The sequence below is a fragment of the Protopterus annectens genome, chromosome 3.part1 (genome assembly GCF_019279795.1).
Source record: "Protopterus annectens isolate FY-2018-M chromosome 3.part1, PAN1.0, whole genome shotgun sequence".
NCBI lineage: Eukaryota > Metazoa > Chordata > Ceratodontiformes > Protopteridae > Protopterus > Protopterus annectens.
The window spans coordinates 1,645,719,992-1,645,740,376 of NC_056732.1; the positions used below are offsets into that span (position 1 = coordinate 1,645,719,992).

The window sequence follows — 20,385 nt, forward strand, 5'->3', positions numbered from 1 at the left end:
AGCCAGGCAACATTACAGAATCCTGTTAGACCAGGTCTCTGACCAGAAGATTACAAACAAGTGTGGCCCATATGTACCACAGCAGTCCACAGTCAGTCATTCTAGAAACAACAGTCTGCCCATTGCTGGCCATACCTGCATCTGGTACATTCCAACACCATATAGGTAGTAAGAGTTAGGGTGCTCCAGACTGCTGCTTTTCACATCCTGGACAAGATCCTGGCTGTCAGGGTATCCTGTCAACAGCAGCCTAGTGCCTTGGAGACATGAAATTATTCTGTGAAGCAGAACAACTCCCCACTGTCCTTGGGACTATCAAATGCAACCATGTAACTATTTTAAAGGTCTCCTCCAGAGATAACAGACCGGGATACCTCTCAACTGTACAGATTTTCACAGAATGTCCAGATTTTTGCCTCATTTTTTTGGCCTGTTTCTCATAATTGTGGTTTTCTGGCAAATCATGGAGGGTTGAAGTCAGAAAATAAAGACATACATTTGAGTTTCACACTTCATACCCTTAAGAAAATTGACGCTAATGCAAAACCTGTTACTCTATCAACTTCCTAGGTTTGTAAGAGCAATAGTTAAAAGGTGTCCCTATTTTTGGGCCTTTGTCCACCACCCATTTGTTATGGCTTTGTCCAGGTTGAGTGGTATGAGGAATACATCAATTAGAATGGGCATCATTTGATTTAACTGCCAATCCATCTACTTAGTAAATGGACAGACCCTGCAACTCATATACAGAGCAAGACAATAGTCATTATACAAACCAGGCTCCCACATGCTCCATTTATCTGTCTTTGCCCTGGGCTGTTCTCACTGATTTCAGACTGCAGTAATTGTATAATTTGTCTACGGAATAGGGCTTAAAGAATTTGCTGTTCATTTCTATGAATGGAGTGCCTCACACGTAGTTTTCTACTCAAGTTCTGAGGTACTTTTTGTCAGTCATTTTTTAAATATATATTACTAGTCTATGAAGGATTACGCTGTGACTTGTTAACTAAGTACTTTATGTTTTTAATCTGCTTAATTTGTTTTGGATCCATGTTGACGGTAATATTATATTCTTACTGCTGAGTTTCATAGGTTCATAGTTTTGCACCAAGTCAGTGCTACTTCAACTAGTGGAGGCGTGACCAAAAACCCTTGAAGGTCAGTAAATAGTTTAGAAGAATAACATTTTCAGCTTATGGATAGAGAGATAGAAATAAAAATAACACATAGAAAAAGAGAAAATAAAAATAAAAAGGAATAGAGCAGATTGAAATGTGATAAAGAAAGAAAAATAAAGCATAAAAGGAACACGCAGACTGAGACATGATAATGTTTAGTTTGATATAGTTGGGATGAATTTTAAAGATCCAAATAAAAAAAGTTGTTGTTTTTTTTTTTTTTTCATTTTTTTATATTTTTTTTTTTTTTTTGCTTTTTTCTTCATTTTAATAGTAATGTTTCCTTTTTTGGGGGGGGTTGACTTAGGTGAGTAGTGTTGGTATGAAGTGTGTATTTTTTTGTCTGCAGTGTGTGACTATTTTTTCACCAAAGTAAATGCTAGATGTGCCCTCTGTGTTTTTTTTTTTTGGTAACTGCAGAATATGGTAAGAGAGCTTGTTTTATGGGCTAGAATACTTTTGTGCCGCGTATTTGTGTTTTGTGTGTGTACAATGCCAACTTCTACATCATTTTTAGCAAGCAGCATGAACATGGCAGGTTTAAAGGATTTTATGTAGAAGTAATGCTGTGCCAAGGATGGTAAACTGTGGTGATATACCAAGAATACTAATAAACATCTGATGATGTGTGGTGGGGCTACACTGCTGCAGGTCAATGCTCATTTACCTGTGACCATGCAAGAGATGAGGGTTAGTCACGTTCATCCACAGACTGCCTCAGTGCCCACTAACTCTTGTTGCTTTGCAAAGTACACCTCAAATGTAGGTTATGAACAGGGCTGACCTTAGATGAATTGGAGACCTAGATAAAGGGCAGCACTGGGCCGCACACTGGTTCTTCCGGCTCCTCCACCCCCACTACCCCCTCTTATTTTCCAGTTATCCTGGCCCAACACTATCCCGAAGGATTACTTCTTTTGTGATTTTTACACTTTGTCTTACATTTTAGTTTTATACTCCATCTTTTGAACACACCCTAAATGGTTAAGACTACACTATGTGCGGAGGAAGTAAGTGAATGACTCCAGGGGCCTAAGAGCCACTGAGGGCCACTGGCCCTCAAGAAGTCATATGGCGTCACAAGAACTGAGATGTATCTTAAGAGTTTTTTTTTTTTGGTAACCTTTTGATCCACTGATGGCCTAAACAAAAAATCATGAGTAAAAAGAGAAACATAGTCTTATTTTTTTAAGGAAAAAATAAGTAATGTCCAAAGCTTAGTGTTAAAAGGTGAAAAAGTGGTAGATTCTAACCTGGTTGCTGTTTTCAGAAACTGGTCAATCCAAATGCAAAATCAAACTGAATCCAGAGCTGAAACACATGCAGCCCCTTGTAATACTCACTAACAGTTAAAAAAGAATTGCTACACATGTAAACGGATGGCTAAGAAGCCTAATTATTAAAGCACATGAATAAACATGTAACAGTACAAAAAGTAATATCTCAGGATGTGATAAAATGGAAACTGGAAGCCATGAAATACAAAGCACCCTGCTCAATAAGCAGGCTTCCAGCTGATCAACAGCTATAACCTTAAAAGTAGTTTCTGTAAAGAACTGTTCTTTAAAAGGCAATCCACTGTCCAAAACTCAGGCACACCCAGTTTCATTGTCCTCACCAAAGTACAACCAAAACCACAGGAGTGGGAGCACAATCCCAGCAACAGATGCCAGTAAACAAAAGCATATTCAAAAGTAATGCATAAACATGTTGCAGTACCTTAGGTCCACAATGAAAAACTGCAAACATATTTTCTGCAGCAAATACAGTAAGTGACATTTAAAAACCATAAACTCAGACATTAACCAGAACATAACTTCTGATATAGCACCACAAGTCCACATATAATTAAACTACAAAACTCACTCCTATTTGTCAGCCTGGTGATATACAGGTATAAAGTCCTGACTACAGCCCAGATGGGCACAGTGCTGGTGGTGGTGGTGGTGGTGGGGGGGGTTGTGCTGGATCTTATGCTACCAAGGCTCTGACGGAAGTTGCAGTTCAGACGTGTTAAGGAAGCTCTTATCAACATCAGGGCTAACTGCCACTGCTAACGGTGAGAGTTTATGGATTTTAATGCTTTTTTTTTTAAAACACTTTTATTAAATTCATGCATTTTGAACAATGACACATATGTATGTACATTTACAGTAAAGAAAACAAAGCATTGTAAACATGTTCATTACATTCATGCATTATACATGTATGTTTTCTTTTTAAATCATATTAAAATCACTGAAGTCCTGCCTTCCCTTAACTTTCATTCCTCCTCCTGATTATTCTGCATATAATGTTCCTAAAATAAATAATTTCCATGCAATTTACCCCATTCCTCTTCTAAAGATCCCACCTCCATTCTTTTATCTCCCTTATAATATCCAATGCTTTAGTAACAGTTGTATTACATTTTAATTTCTAATTTGTAGTAATTTCTTTTTTTTTTGGCAGCCAATAGCATTCAAGTTACTTGTTTACACAATTCAGTTTCTACAGCCTGGCTCAAAAGAACAAGTTCCTTAGTTAAAATCATCTGCCCCCCATCATTTCCAATAAAAGTACTTTTCTATGACATTTTTAAAATCTGCCAGCTCATTACATTCCCAAAAACTTGTTCCTAAATACCTCTATATCATCATATCTTCAGCAACTGTAATCTACACAAGAAAAAAAAATTCTCTAAAGTCTGCTTGAGGTATACATATACATATGTAAATACCTCCAAGCAAAACTCCTTAACCTTCTGGTGGTTGATGCATACCTGGGAGTCATACAAATGCTCTCCACTGTTCCTTTGTATACTGCTTCCATTTGCTATTCTCAATCTCTTTTATGCCTTTTTGATTGATTCTTATAATTATCATTCATTACTTTATATGCCCTAATTATCCTTTTTTTTTAACTGCACATTCTCTTCTAGACTCAACTAAAAACTAAAGCTAGTATTTCACTTGGCACTCTTCTGACGTTGCCTACATTCTGTTATCAATCTATGCTAGGGATAGCAATATCTACCGTACAGTCCAAAATTCTGCTTGGCTTCATCTTGTACTATTACCTTTTTTCCCTAGTTATTTCCTCCCAATTCCTTTGTTCATTTTCTGTAATAAATTCTAGCCCCCTCTTGCCTATTTTCTATACCCCTATTTGCAGTCATTCCTATTAGTAAAAGCTCATTTTTTTCACTCATGTTGGCTTCATTCTTAGAATACTTTCTGTAACTTTATAAATATAATATTCTGTATGGTTATTGCATTTTCCTTAAGGGCTTGCATCCAAAATCCAACTTTGTCCATTTACGTTGTGGCAGTGTTAGCTAACCAGTGGTGTGAACACTGGCTCTAGATGATGGTCATAGCTGATGTGACACTCCGATGCCATGTACAAAATGGGGAAAAAGGACAGGATGATACTGATGCCTTTTCTTAACTTCCTCCATTCCTCTGCAAATGTTCATAGAGTTTACAAAATATCTCTTAATACCGCTATAAGATCTCTGGTTATTTTTCTTGTCGTATGTTCCCCAAGTTTGGCAACAACCCTTTCTACTCCAGTGCCTCAATTAAACACATTGAAGGCATTTGATTTATTTTCCTCTAAATTACTTGGAGACATCTTGTGCACCAAAGATGAAACATGAACCATTTTTTTTTTTTTTTTGCTGAAAGGATGCAAGGCTCTTCTCCATCACCTTTTCTTCTCCTTTTTTAGTTGATTTACTATAACTTTACCCAAATGTCTTCTTTAATGACATCCGGGCAGTATAGTGGCTAGCCAGTAACTGAAGTGTACCAGCATGTTGGTGTTTATTGGCTTTTTACATTTTCTTTCTTTTTCACACTGGGAAACCTCTAATCAACCTACTTTTCAGAATGCAGCCATCTTGGAATCTTGGATTTTGAAGTTTGGCATTCACTTTTTAGTCTAGAAGCCTGTAAATATTTTCAATACATGTGTTTTGAAATATACTTTTCCAAATGATTGGATGTTACCACTTTAGTCCCCATATTTAAAAAAAAAAAGATGAGGTGGCAATGGATAACAATTCCTCAAACGCTTGCCTGTGAATGTTATCAAAGATCACTGTAAGATCGATAGTGAATGAGCTGATGGAATGTTTAGAGAAAAAATAATGTACTGGACAATGTCCAACATGCATATAAGAAGGGACATGCCAAAACTACAGCTATTGTCCCCTACCTGGAAGGGAATCAGTCTGAAGCTGCAGTAACTCTTTTTGTATAGACCTATCAAAAGTGTTTGACTCCTGTGTCCATTCAGATACACTATTAATGTTTTCGAATTATTAGGTGGTGGAGTATCTGTTCAATAACTTAGTTTTGCATATTTAACTGAGATGCAAAATGTTACAAAAATACACTTTGTAATGTCTGCTGTTTTGTGCTAAGTTAGAGGTGTAACCATAGGGATCCATTTTGGACCTTTGTTAAATCTTATTAGTTATTAACACCATTAGTGATATACAGTTGATGTTCTCTGGAATAATGTATGTTAATGACATTACCATGCTTTAATACTCAAGGTATCACAAGCCGATTTTGATACCCTACAAGACTGGACTGGTCATTTACAATAAAATTTAACAATTAATGTAAGTAAAACCCCATCTATGGCTTCCTTTAGGGTTATGAAGTAGAAACATTATGATTGCTGATTAAATACCATGGGCCAGATTCAATAACACCTAGACTAAGTGTACATGTTCTGTATTCAAGAACATCCCAACCACATTTTTTCCGCTTTCTAGTCACTCAGAAAGATAGCATTAAGTGTACATGCAATCTACAATTTGTGGTACCCTTTATGAATCCCCCTCAGTATTAAAAGCTGCAAGAAAATCAGCACAAAAACTAAAATTAGGAGGAAGAAGGTGTGAGTTATGCTTGTGTTGTCTGTTCACTCAGAATGGTGTACACGTAGTGTAGATGTTACTGAATTCCGTGATACGTCAGTTGTCATATTTGATTGCTAGGAACAGGTTGATATTTGGTTGAAGTTTTGATTTATATATGAAGATTTGTCTTCCTTCTTTGTGTAATTTAGCAGCTTTATCCATGCATTTCCAGCAGATAAATTGTAAGTTAAGGAGAATACTAGGGTGTTCTTTATTTCTGTCAATCTTCTTCTTCTTCTTTCGGCTTTTAGGTTAGGGGTTGCCACAGTGGATCACCTGTCTGCTCATGATTGGCAGTAGAGTTTTACGGTGTCGAGTTGCCAGCCCGGCGCCCAACCTTCCATGGAAGGCACACACATGCACGCACTCAGACCTAGGGCCAATTTAGAGTGTCCAATCCACCTACAGCATGTCTTTGGGATGTGGGAGGAAACTGGAGCACCTGGAGGAAACCCACGTGACCACAGGGAGGACATGCAGACTCCGCACAGAAGGCACCCCGGCAGAGTATCGAACCAGAGAACCGCTTGCTGTGAGGTGACAACGCTAACGGCTGCACCACCATGGCCGCCCCCGTTCTTTATTTCTGTCAATATTGTTCTATACACTCATTACTTATTTAAACTGCTGTGAGCAAGGCTTGTATAAGATGCTTATACATTCCTGTGATGTATACAGGAGGTTTGCCAAAAAACAGCAAATCATTGTATGCTGTATTTTCTTACTGGTGAATTAAGCTTCTCAGACAGATTGAATTATTTTTATTGGTTTGTTTTCTCATAATCTTTATTGTGGCAAACTGCACAATCTTCCTTTAGTTAATTTACTCTATAAAATTACTAGCAATACTAGTAACTGCCATTTACATAAAGTTAATGCAACCCGTTTTTGTTCCTTATAATTTATTTTTCATGTTAATAATATTTTATTTCTCACATATTAAAATTGCTTACTTTTAACAGAGTTTTAAAATGATTCCATGATGGAAATAGTTATTGCTATTGTTTATATAAATGTATTTAATTGTTTTACATTATGTGATACTTAGCTGTTTGAAAACAAGCATGCCCTAATGCATTCACTACTAAAAATAGATTAAATGAAAATGGACTTTTGTGGAATACTTATTTCACCAAAATATACATAGTAGTTTTGTTAACACTATTTAATCAGCTTGGCATGTCATGCAACCTCCTCATTATAGAATCTTTACTGGTTTTCTTCTCTACTTTTCCAAGGTGGTGTGACTGGATTAAGAACAAATAAATGGGTGTAGGTTGAGGTCACAGCACTTCACATGAAGGGTGTGGACGACTACAACATTTAAAAATCTTGAATACTGAATATCCCTACCAGTGTAAACTCAGGAACAAGTGCAAGCATGGGCCCTGAAGGGGGGCAAGTCCATAAGTCTGACATTGTGGTCTTCAGCATTTTGGTCTTCTATATTATGCTACCAGAACTGTGCATTTCCATATAATGGGCTTCAACCTTGTGATAGTAAACTGATATATATGTATATATAGGTTCATAAGTAAGTACTAGGCTAGCTGCCCGTGTGGGCCATTTTCAGCCTAGATAATTTCCCTTCTTCTGCTTGAAATAACCCATTCCATTTGGTTATAAACTGGCCTTACCCATCCCATGGTTGATAATTAAACATTATCCCTAATGAGAATAACTGGGATTATACCACAGATAATTTGAGGGGACCCATGCTTGGGATAAAGCATTTAGGAGTTGCCTCTGTCCATTAGTAGTACAAGGGCAGTCCTGGGGTAAATGTTCTGTTTCCCAACCCTAAATCTAAGTTGTGCTTGAACATGGACAGGGATGAACTTTGTTTTATGTGGATGGGTGTTCTGTTCCATAGTAGCGGTAATTCTGTGAGAAACACCTGTCCCTCCATACTATTCTGTTGATTCTGCAGAAGAAGTTTAGATCCCTAGATCGAGTATTTCTGATGCCATTTGACTTGCTGATGTGCAGTAAATCCATCAGTAATGGGTCAGTGGATGCTTTATATACCAGACAAAGGTCACCTCTTAGCAGTCTGTAGCATAATGAGTAAAGTGACAGGGTTCTGAGTCTGTCCATGATGATGTCGGAGATAAAGCTGGTGACAGTGATGGTGTGGATGATGAGGACTGAGGGAAGATTGCTGGACTGGTTGTGGCCATTCAAGCCTTCAGGCAAAAGCAGTCTTGATGACTGCAGGTGGCAGAAGTCCATTTTTTGTATGCTTTTTTTTTTTTTTTAATCGAATTGTTCTGTTGTGTCAGAGGGGACTGGACTGGGACTTAAGATGTCGCTGGTGTTTCGAGTGGGTGATGGCGGTGGTTGTGGATGAAGTGGATTGCTGTAGTCCGTGGGATCGTGCATGGTTGATGGATACTTCTATGCCTTCTGTTGGCTCTGTCACTGTTGTTGTTAATGTTGTTGTATTGCTGTATTTGTTTCTGTCTTGCTGTGCTTTTCTGTTTGCACATGAGCTTGGAGAAACACAATTTCATTCAGCTGTGCACTTGTGTATGGTTGGAATGACAATAAAGTTACTTTTGACTTTGACAATGACATCCCTAGATCTAGATACAAACCCTGTGTTTATAAGCTGTGTAATATAGAAGAATATGTGTGTGTGTGTGTGTGTGTGTGTGTGTGTGTGTGTGTGTGTGTGTATATATATATATATATATATATATATATATATATATAGATAGATATCTATATATCTATATATATATATATATATCTTCTTCTTTCGGCTGCTCCCATTAGGGGTCACCACAGCAGATCAGCTGTTTCCATTTCTTCCTGTCCTCTGCATCCTGCTCTGTCACACCAACCACCTGCATGTCCTTTCTCGCCACATCCATAAACCTTATCGTAGGCCTCCCTCTTTTCCTGTTACCTGGCAGCTTCATCCTTAGCATCTTTTTCCCAATATACTCTGCATCCCTCCTCAGCACATGTCCAAACCAACGTAATCTTGCCTCTGGCTTTGCCTCCAAACCTTCCAACCTGGGATGACCATCTAATATACTTATTCCTAATCCTGTCTATCCTTGTCACACCCAGTGCAAATCTTAAAATCTTCAACTCTTACTCCTGCCTTTTTGTCAATGCCACTGTCTCCAACCTATATAACATAGGTGGTCTCACTACCCTCTTGTAGACCCTCCCTTTCACTCTTACTGGTACTTGTCTGTCACAAATCACTCCTGACACTCTTCTCCACCCACTCCATCCTGCCTGTACTCTTTTCTTCACCTCTCTTCCACACTCATCATTATTCTGAACTGTTGATCCCAAGTACTTAAACTCATCCACCTTTGCCAACTCTACTCCCTGCATCCTCACCATTTCTCTCTCCTCCCTCTCATTCACACACATATATTCTGTCTTAGTCCTGCTGACCTTCATTCCTCTTCTCTCTAGAGCATATCTCCACCTCTCCAGTGTCTCCTCCACCTGTTCCCTACTCTCACTACAGATCACAATGTCATCTGCAAACATCATAGTCCATGGGGACCTCTGTCTGATCTTGTCTGTCAACCTGTCCATCACCACTGCAAATAAGAAAGGGCTCAGAGCTGATCCTTGATGTAATCCCACCTCCACCTTAAACGCATCTGTCACTCCCACTGCAGACTTCACCGCTGTCACACTATCCTCGTACATATCATGTACCCCTCTTACATACTTCTCTGACACCCCCCGACTTCCTCATACAATACCACAACTCCTCTCTAGGCACCCTGTCATATGCTTTCTCTAAATCCACAAAGACACAATGCAACTCCTTCTGACCTTCTCCATCAACACTCTCAGAGCAAAGATCGCATCTATAGTGCTCTTTCCTGGCATGAAACCATACTGCTGATCACTAATCATCACCTCCCTTCTTAACCTAGCTTCCACTACTCTTTCCCATAACTTCATGCTGTGACTGATCAGTTTAATCCCTCTGTAGTTACTACAGCTCTGCACATCACCCTTATTCTTAAAAAAAATATATATATACATAGATACACACACACACACACACACACACACACACACACACACACACACACACACACACACACACACACACACACACACACACACACACACACACACACACACACACACACACACACACACACACACACACACACACACACACACACACACACAAAATCACCAAGTGCTCAGCCTTCAGACTATATGGCAAGGGAATGCTGCTACTTTGAGCTATGACAAACACCAGACACACCCAAATAAGCTTCATGCTAAACAGCTGAAGAACACAGATATGAACACTGGCTTCTCAAGAGTTCATCTACCTATTTTAGGTCATTGCCTACATATACATACACAAACTCAGGCCAACCTGTTATGTGGGAGATTAAATCTCTGACAAATAATTATTCTTTTCTCAGGCCATCACGGCCAGTACAGAAAGGACATTATGATAGAGTCCAATCAATCTAATAAGCAATTCTGCACTACTGGGCTTTGATCTGACCATCAATGGATGGGACAGTGTCTGCAAATCGGAGCCACACAACCAGCCACAAAACTGTATCACACTTTCCCATCTCAGTTGCTAACTCTCCAAATGCAATTGCAACTCCTGTAAGTGACCCCAATCCATGACCTTTGATCCAAGATGTCAGCAGTATCAATGCAGCCTTGTCAACCTTTACTACAGAATTGTCATACATACAAAGATAACTATCTAAAGACCAACTATGGTGTGGGATAGCTTGAAGCAATTAATTAATAAAAGGATGCTCAGAAGAATGGTTGCTGAATACATACCTGGTCATAGCTGATAGGTGCAAGGCCCTCTCCACAAATGGCTTTTTGTTCACTGTAACATCTTTCCTGTAGTGCTTTGTCTTTAGCCAGGAAGAATCCCAGCCATGCACTAGTGGTAGAAGACGTGTGCTGTCCAGCTAGTAGGAGGCCAATCAACATTCCAGCAATCTCATCATCGGTTAGAGGGCGTCCATCTCTACAAAATAAACAAACAATCATTGCTGTCTTCACACCATCTGTCTGTTTCAGATACTGGCTAAAACATTCTTCCCTCTATTAGGTAATCTTACCCTAGGTTCATGAGGTCTAGAAAGAATGACTGGAATTAATTAATGTTTGCATGATGTAGCACGCCCAAATAGCACAGTAGTTCAAGTTTTATTCTAATGACTGTATAATGAGGTGCCATGTATTATAATAAGGCAAAACAATAAGCTACTCAGAAACGTTTAAACATCATGCAAAAGAGCTGCACCCGCTATACATTTGAACTGTGCTGAATGCGCATGTTCAGACTGAATAAGTAGCAGAGGAATGTTAGCGGTTGTTGCAGCTATGGGCTCTTCTGGGAATAAACACACCCACAATAGATGTAGTGGTACAACTGTACTGTGGGAGCAGGATCCATGGTCATGAAGGCGGACATCTGTGGATGTTCCAAAAGACCACAGATGATCCCTTGCCCCTGTCAGGTGAGCCAGGGAAGACACTGCACGTTCTGATGTTTGAATCGGTCTAACGGGTGAATCATGCTTATGGGACATGCACTCCTGTAGGTCATTGCACACACCCTGTCTCTATCATGGCTGCAGTGGTATTAGCCTGCGCTTCCATGCTGGCACTACACTTACATTGGGCTGCAGCCACTAACACACCAACCTCAGGATAAGGGCCATAACCATGTCTCCAACAAGCACTATTATAACTCCCATGGAACTCTCTGCCCAGAAGTTCTAGAGGTAGATGCAGACATCTGTCTACAGGGGGTCAGCACACTTCTGCTATCAACAGGGTGTTCATCAATCTGTCCTCTCTCCGTCTGGCTAGCCTGGGTATCCACAAGCACAGAGATGGTGTCCATGGACTGTATTGGGAAAGTGGTCCTCACATTCCCATGTCCAGCCCACACACGCTATTCCCCTGACTGTGCCAGTTCATCCTCCCACCATCATTATTAGAGACTGCAGATCCTCCAATATCAGGAGGGTCCAGTTTCACAGTTCTGGTGCCAGATAAAGCCCAAAATATCCAGTGTAAGAATGACCCAGCACAATAACTATGTATGCAACTGATATATGTACAATTATAAACATGATAAAAACTAATATCCTATGACCACACCTTGTGTAGATGGATGTAGCTGCTGAATCCCAGATGTACCTGTATATCCATAAGTCAGACAGACTTAATTATGTTTCATATTGACTAATGGATACAGAGGACTTGCAGTCCAGTGCTGGATGGCGGGGCTCAGTGGAGGTGCTACTCCTTTTCAGAGAGGTCAAGTACACGTCCATCTCCATAAGAGGTGGTACACTTGACCCCCCCACAGACACACCTGCTGCCATACATTCTTGCACTTCTGCTCTGTGGGTGGCACTACAGATCATATCGGTGGCCCAGAGGTGCAAGATTTCATACCAATGGTCCTGCCCACAAACTGCATTAACATCAGTGATAGTCTCAGCCTAGGCAAGGGCACAGTAGGGATGGTAGGCAGCATGCATGTCAAAGAGCCATTAGCCATGAAAACAGAGGGCCTGGAGTAACACCTTATTCTCTGCATCAGAGAATTTGGGCTCAAATGTGGATGCTGATATCCTAGCAGATGCATTAGTCTTCTTCTGCTTGCCCTGCTTTGAAGGCATTCCTATATTGGTATGGAAAATAGTGGAATTAACGTCCTTGTCCCTACATCGCCCTTACAAATCATAAAATACTACTATCCTTCGTGGCCATATATTAAGCTGTATTTGTGCCTGACGGATATCTCTACCCACAATGTCAAGCATCTAGGTTTACTGAGCACATATCCCCTAAAAACAATCGCACAATTACAACTGAGCAAAGACTCGACTGTTACAATATTTTGGCTGACAAATGTGCAATGCATACAACACCAGAACTGTACTGAACAGTACTCTTTGAGCTCGTGGCAGTGTCTTCCACCCAACTTTGCAATTCTATGGGCCACTAATTGCTGTACCCTTGCAATCTATACCTCAATGAACTTTGGCCAACACATTCAAATGTATTGACAAACTCACATCCCTGACAGTAAACAGGCTAAATAGCCTGTAAAAGTATCCATAGTACAAATGAATGGATTTGTGAAGAAGCGCTTTCCTTATTCAAGCAGATACATTTGGCCATAGTAAAACGGTTTTCCGAATTCAACTTAGGATGGAATCAAACTCTTAGCTCAAGTGTTTTTTTCCGTATAGAGTGAAAGGCATTGTCATGTTTATATCATGTAGGTTCACCTGGCTGGGCACAATGATTCGCTCATTATCGTTTCTGAATCAATCACTCGATTTGTGCGATGAGCACACACAGTAAAAATTGTGCAGAACTCTACTCTGTGATGTGCACACGCCTGGGTCCCTGCAGAACTGCTCATTCTTGGCCAGCCTATGCTTGAGAGGGCAAAGTGAAATTCCACTTGGAGTCATTGTAGTGCATGCTTGCTTAACAGCATACACTAGTATTGAGGACTGACAAGTTTTACACCTTAAATTGCTACTGTGAACCATAATAACAAGAGTATCTGCATTTTCTGAGGTTGAAATGCTTCTTCTAATGTGATGCCCATTGAAGCCCATTACTGCATGCAGATGGGACACACAAGACACAGTCTGGATGCTGATTCTATGCAATTTTTCCTAGAAATTCTTCAAGGTGAAACACCATAGCTGAAGATGGATAGGAAAGTGCTCCTTTTAGGGTGCACAGGTAGCACATGGAGACAAAAATATTTCTCAATCTCTTTCACCATGATTACAGCAGAGGCTCCTACAACAGGCTGTAAAGGGCCTCAGTATAAGGCGGACACCTCAAATAGTTTGTGCCAAGCTTTGTCATCCATGCAAATGGCATCATCCAATGCATGGGAAACAGTGTCACCACCATTAAAGCGACATTAGGAGTTGCAATCCTAACCTCCAATGCCGGTGGGAGGATGAAGTTAAGCAGCGGGCGCCACCTTCGCACTGTAAGTACAGCTGTTATGTTAGGTACACCTTTAAACTGGCACTGCATGCCATACACAAATATTACACAATACTCATGTCTGGAAGTATTGAAATGAATATGCACCTGCACATGAGAAGACTGGAGCACCTAAGAGGGCACGAGGGTTAGTATACCTGCTTCACAATGTCTTGGTTTTAATATGAACAGTAGTAGGATGCAGTTCAAAAATGTATAAGTGTTAGACACCGATGTCACAACTTTTATTATTCCTATATGTGTCAAAGGTAAAAACATTACTGTTCAATATTATCAGCATTTTTTGTACAAGCATCCTTTCTATTGGTGAATTAGTGGTTCAGAATATTAAGTTTCTGTTCTGACAGTGAGGATGCCTGTGGGTTCAACCCCCCCAACCCCAACCACAGATGCACATATTACCTGCAACAATTCTTGGGGCAAATAGGCAAGATCATTATTACTTGAGTGGACATGTTTCAATATAAAAAAGTAGTTGTTTCATTTGCTTATCACCTGAGAGTGAAATATGCACTTCTAAATAGCATGTATTCTTTGTAAATGTACATTAGTCTCAGACATAAATTCTGCAAATCTGACAACAGGCATACTAACAACAATATTAAATTCTTAACCAGGTAGACCCACTGATCACACAATTCCTTTTCAGAGACAACGAAACAGCAAAGACTGGTTAAGTGACTTGCTCAGGTTCGCACAGTAGGTGAATGAGGGCTTTGAGAATCAAACCCTGTTCCTTAAGAAATACAGTTCACAGCTTTATTTCTCTGCAACAACTGCCATAATCACTTATGCTATCTAAATAGCTCACCATGTTAACTCTCGTTCAGACTAGATGGCCGTTTGTTCAGGTCCCCCCTCTTTTATATACACTAACAGGCTTGTTAAATTCAGGATTTTTTGTTTGGTCTAATAAGTATATTCTGTTTAAAGGTCTTAGTTTGACACAGTCCCTCATAGTGGAATTATGAGACTTTTGTCCAAATACAAGGTGAATAGATTTCTAGAGAGGTGGACACCTTGAGAACAGTAGCAGCAAAATAAGACTAGGCAACAATTATCCAGATAGTTATAAAAATAAGTCAGGAGTTCCCCGAGGGTATGTCCTTGGTCCCACATTGTTTATTAGTTTTATGTCTGGGTGTCCACTGGTATAAGATATAGCTATCAGTGAGTTTTCAGATGGCATGAAAACAGGAGCTATATAAACTTAGTAAATAATCATCTTCTTCTTTCGGTTGTTCCCGTTAGGGGTCGCCACAGTGGATCATCTGTTTTCATTTCTTCCTGTCCTCTGCATCTTGCTCTGTCTCACCAACCACCTGCATGTCCTCTCTCACCACATCCATAAACCTTATCTTAGGCTTTCCTCTTTTCCTGTTAGGTAGCTTCATCCTTAGCATCTTTTTCCCCAACATATTCAGCACATGTCCAAATCAGCATAATCTTGCCTCTCTGGCTTTGTCTCCAAACCTTCCAACCTGGACTGACCCTCTAATATACTTATTCCTGAACATGTCCACCCTTGTCACACCCAGTGCAAATCTTAGCATCTTTAACTCTGCCACATCCAGCTCTAACTCCTGCCTTTTTGTCAATGCCACTGTCTCCAACCCATATAACATAGCTGGTCTCACTACCCTCTTGTAGACCTTCCCTTTCACTCTTACTGGTACTCATCTATCACAAATCACTCCTGACACTCTTCTCCACCCACTCCATCCTGCCTGTACTCTCTTCTTCACCTCTCTTCCACACTCGCCATTACTCTGAACTACTGATCCCAAGTATTTAAAGTCAGCCACCTCTACTCCTTGCATCCTCACCATTCCTCTATCCTCTCGCTCATTCACACACATATATTCTGTCTTAGTCCTGCTGACCTTCATTCCTCATCTCTCTAGAGCATATCTCCATCTCTCCAGGGTCTCCTCCACTTGTTCCCTACTCTAACTACAGATCACAATGTCATCTGCAAACATCATAGTCCATGGGGACTCCTGTTTGATCTTGTCTGTCAACCTGTCCATCACCACTGCAAATAAGAAAGGGTTCAGAGCTGATACTTGATGTAATCCAACCTCCACCTTAAACACATCCGTCACTCCCACTGCAGACTTCACCGCTGTCACACTACCCTCATACATATCCTGTACCACTCTTACATACTTCTCTGACACTCCCGACTTCCTCGTACAGTACCACAACTCCTCTCTAGGCACCCTGTCATATGCTTTCTCTTAGTCTACAAAAACACAATGCAACTCCTTCTGACTTTCTCTGTACTTCTCCATCAGCACTCTCAGAGCAAGCATCGCATCTGTAGTGCTCTTTCCTGGCATGAAACCATACTGCTGATCACTAATCATCATGTCCCTTCTTAATCTAGCTTCCACTACTCTTTCCCATAACTTCATGCTGTGACTGATCAATTTAATCCCTCTGTAGTTACTACAGCTCTGCACATCACCCTTATTCTTAAAAAGCGGTACCAAAACACTTTTTCTCCATTCCTCAGGCATCCTCTCACTTTCCAAGATTTCATTAAACAATCTGGTCAAAAACTCCACTGCCATTTCACCTAAACACCTCCATGCTTCCACAGGTATGTCATCTGGACCAACAGCCTTTCCATTCTTCATCCTCTTCATAGCTATCCTTACTTCCTCCTTGCTAATCCATTGCACTTCATGATTCACTATCCCCACATCATCCAACTTTCTCTCATTCTCTTCAGTCATCAACCCCTCAAAGTACTCTTTCCATCTGCTCAACACACTCTCCTCGCTTGTGAGTACATTTCCCTCATTATCCTTTATCACCTTTACCTGCTGCACATCTTTCCTAACTCGGTCCCTCTGTCTAGCCAATCGTTACAGGTCCTTTTCTCCCTCCTTAGTGTCCAACCTTTCATACAAACTTAGTAAATAATCAACTTAAACTACAAAATATTTTGAACCAATTTGCACATCGGGCTAATTTTACTAATATGGAATGTAAGTAAGTAAGTAAACTTTATTGTCATTCAGACTGTACAACCATAAAGTGGACAGATTAACAAAATTACATTCCTTCAAGCTCATGATACAACACAGGCCATCACAACAATAAAACACAAGCAGTTACATCACATATACAGTAAACACACACATAACACAGAGTCCCAACCAACTGTAGCTTCATCTCCGCATCAGCAAGTCCCAGTCCAGTTTCACCAATCCAACAAAAACAGACTTTCAAGAGTCCGGATCAGTACACATCCAAGCAGACAGTCTGGTCTCCACTATTTAATGCATAAAAAAAAATAAATAAACTAAAGTATTATATGTCAGTAAATCAAATAAATTGTTACCCACATGCAACTGGTGATCATATTTTAGAAGAGGAAGAAGCTGTTAGAGACTTGGAATGCTGATACAGAAGATGTTTTCTTTTGATCCACACATGAATGATATCCTTAAGCAGTGTTACTATGAGATAAAAACAGTACTAAAGACCATTAATGGCTGGGCAGCTGCAGTATTGCTGCCACTCTACAAATCTAATACAAGACCTATTTTGGAATATGGAGTGTCCATTTACATTTATAAGACTATTCTAAACAGGTTGGAAAAAATTCAATGGAGTTTCACAAGGCAGATTTACTCTGCAAAGCATCTGTGTTACTGGGAAATATTAAAAAAAATCTCTCTGTTCAGATTTCTAACAGGGGATTTCATTTTGATTTATAAAAATAAACACAATGAAATCTATGGCGCTACAATAGTGATTTTATTTTCATCTCCATACTTTAACTCAAAGAATACAAACAAGTTAGTAGTTTGTTGGAGGATGACATAATGGTTAAGGTCCTTACCTCACAGATGCACAGGATTTGATTCTCCCCTTAGTCACTGTCCAGTTATTGGATAGCTGTGTAACAGTCTGTGGACTGACTGCTTATAATTATTCTATGAAGTACTGGTTTCACAACTCAATTCAAACTTCCCTGCTATGACTTTTCATATTAGAGCTGGAAGTTGGTGGAAGTCTTTACCACAGCATTTAAGAAGTTTAAATTCCTTCTAGTCCTTTAAAAAAGGACTAGATGCTTGGTTGGGGAAAGGGTTTTGATCCTAGATTTAAAGGAAGTGGATCCTTTAAAGGTCTATATTAAGGCTCAGAGCATTGTAATCAGCACCTGCCAAGACTTGTTGTTACCCACTGTTAGCTGGCAGACATTGTGGGGGTTATAAATGGAAGGTCTGAAATCCAACTTGGCAAAGTGAACAGCCTTTTCCAGCAGCTTTTTGAGATGCATCTCTGTTCAACACTGGCACTACCATCTCAGCCATGGCTCAGTGGTGATGGTACCTAGGGTGACAAGTAATCTCTAATTGGGTCTCAGATGGCAGAGACTGCATCTGTAAACACACTATCATATCCCCCAACCTGGTGTTTCCCTCACATTTGTGTTTATGATCACCCACCCTCCCCCCCATTGGTCTTTCAATTCTAACCTCAACACTTTCTTCCCTATTTGTCTGATGGCTCCTTCACCATTATGTTCCCCCTCCCTCAGTGTGTTACTACCCATAGCCATGTTAGTCTTCCTTTGCTACCTAATCTAACCCTCTTCTTACTTCACTTCATTCCTCAACATATACATCTTTTCAGAAATATAAAACAGACACCTGTCCCATAAAAAGCATTTCTCTCCTTGCCCACCTCCATCCCATTCATTCCATATTTTCTCACTTTCTGTTACATCTTCTGCTTGCTTCCCTTTTTCATATCTTTCTTATACTCCCATTTCCAATCTTCATTTTGTCAAAAAATAACACACTAAATACTTGGTCATAAATGGCTTCTAAATCACTTTATCTTTTTGTGATAGTACTCTGCAAAATAGGTTGAGATGAGCACTGATGCCCATGTACAATCAAGAAATGGCATTGCTCGTTATATAGCAACAATTACATTAAATCACTGTCATCTACTGAACATACTGGGCCTTCAATGACATCAGTCGCTCAAATAAGTAGAGTGCCGTTGTGTGGCAGTGTGCTAGTATGGAAAAGGTTAAAGCTTATACCTTTAGTCTGTTTACTTCCATGGTTCATCTGGTAATTGAAGTGATCTGTAAAATGCAAATTAAGAGGGCTGAGGATTCAAATCCACTCAGGATTGTATGCTTGGTGTGACTTTTATGTTTCCATTCTGCAAATGTGTAACAAGCACCAGCTATGCGCTTCAGTGATACCTTCACCATGACTGCTTTGATGGCTCAGCTTATACATGATTTGTAGAATGCAAATGAAGAGAGCTGAGGGTTCAAATCCCCCTTAGGGTTTTATACTTTTTCTGACTTTTATGCCTCCATTCTGCAAATGTGTAACACTCACCTGCTACATGTTTCAACAACACCTTTAGTATGTCTGCTTCTTTGGCTCAGCTTATAAATTAAGTGATTCATACATTGTAAATGGAGAGTTGAGGGTTCAAATCCCCTCAGAGTTGCATGGGTGTTTTTCCCCCTGATATTTGCAATATAGTACAGGCACACTGTTCAGACTCTGCTGATATTATAACTGGTTTTGCAGACATATCTTGTTACTTTTCTGTACCCCAACTACCCTTTTACATTTTAAACCTCAATTACTTGAGAGCGACATCTGTATGCATGTTTCATCCACCTTCTCCATTGTCTTCTAAATCCCTGATTATGCCACCACATCCCTTTACAGTCTTGCATGCATTATATTTTTGTTTCTGTGGCTCTACTACCTCTGCCAGCCTTCTAAATTAGTCATTATTAGCTTAAAACCTATCTCCATGTTACAAAATCAGATCAGCACATATGCATTACCAACTGTGCATCGTTTCGTGCCTAGTACCCTTGAGGCTCATGCTCGTAAGACGAATAATACAGCTGTCCGTACTTCACTTCAGCTGCAACTGTCACACATGATTTTCATGTGGGTCCTAAATGTGACTGGAATGAGAAGTTGCTCATCGCACAAATTTGCGTAGCAGCATGCGTGGTTAATGAGCCTTGGTCTAGTTGTATATATGTAGTAAACAGTATTTGTGCATGCATACTAAATAGTATCTGCTTGGCCAAGACTGCAGACCCGATGTCTCTAAATCGCCAGGCTTATGTCTTTGCACCATTTTATCCTTTCATTTCCAATAGCTTCCAAGACAATATTCCATTATTTACTTATTTAATTATCTATCATTTGTTCACTGGTCTAGTACTAACAGGTAGTAGCC

The 20,385-nt window shown here is 39.9% G+C and overlaps 1 protein-coding gene across 2 annotated transcripts in view; it reads right to left on the reverse strand.

Annotated features, from left to right (window-relative positions):
• The window catches only part of LOC122798593 (lanosterol 14-alpha demethylase), a 160,509-nt gene that overhangs the window by 24,367 nt on the left and 115,757 nt on the right, over positions 1-20,385 (reverse strand). For both annotated transcript variants that reach the window (XM_044067670.1, XM_044067669.1), the window contains one exon: positions 10,903-11,098. In XM_044067670.1, the coding sequence (XP_043923605.1) occupies positions 10,903-11,098 (196 nt within the window). The remainder of the gene's footprint in view (positions 1-10,902; positions 11,099-20,385) is intronic.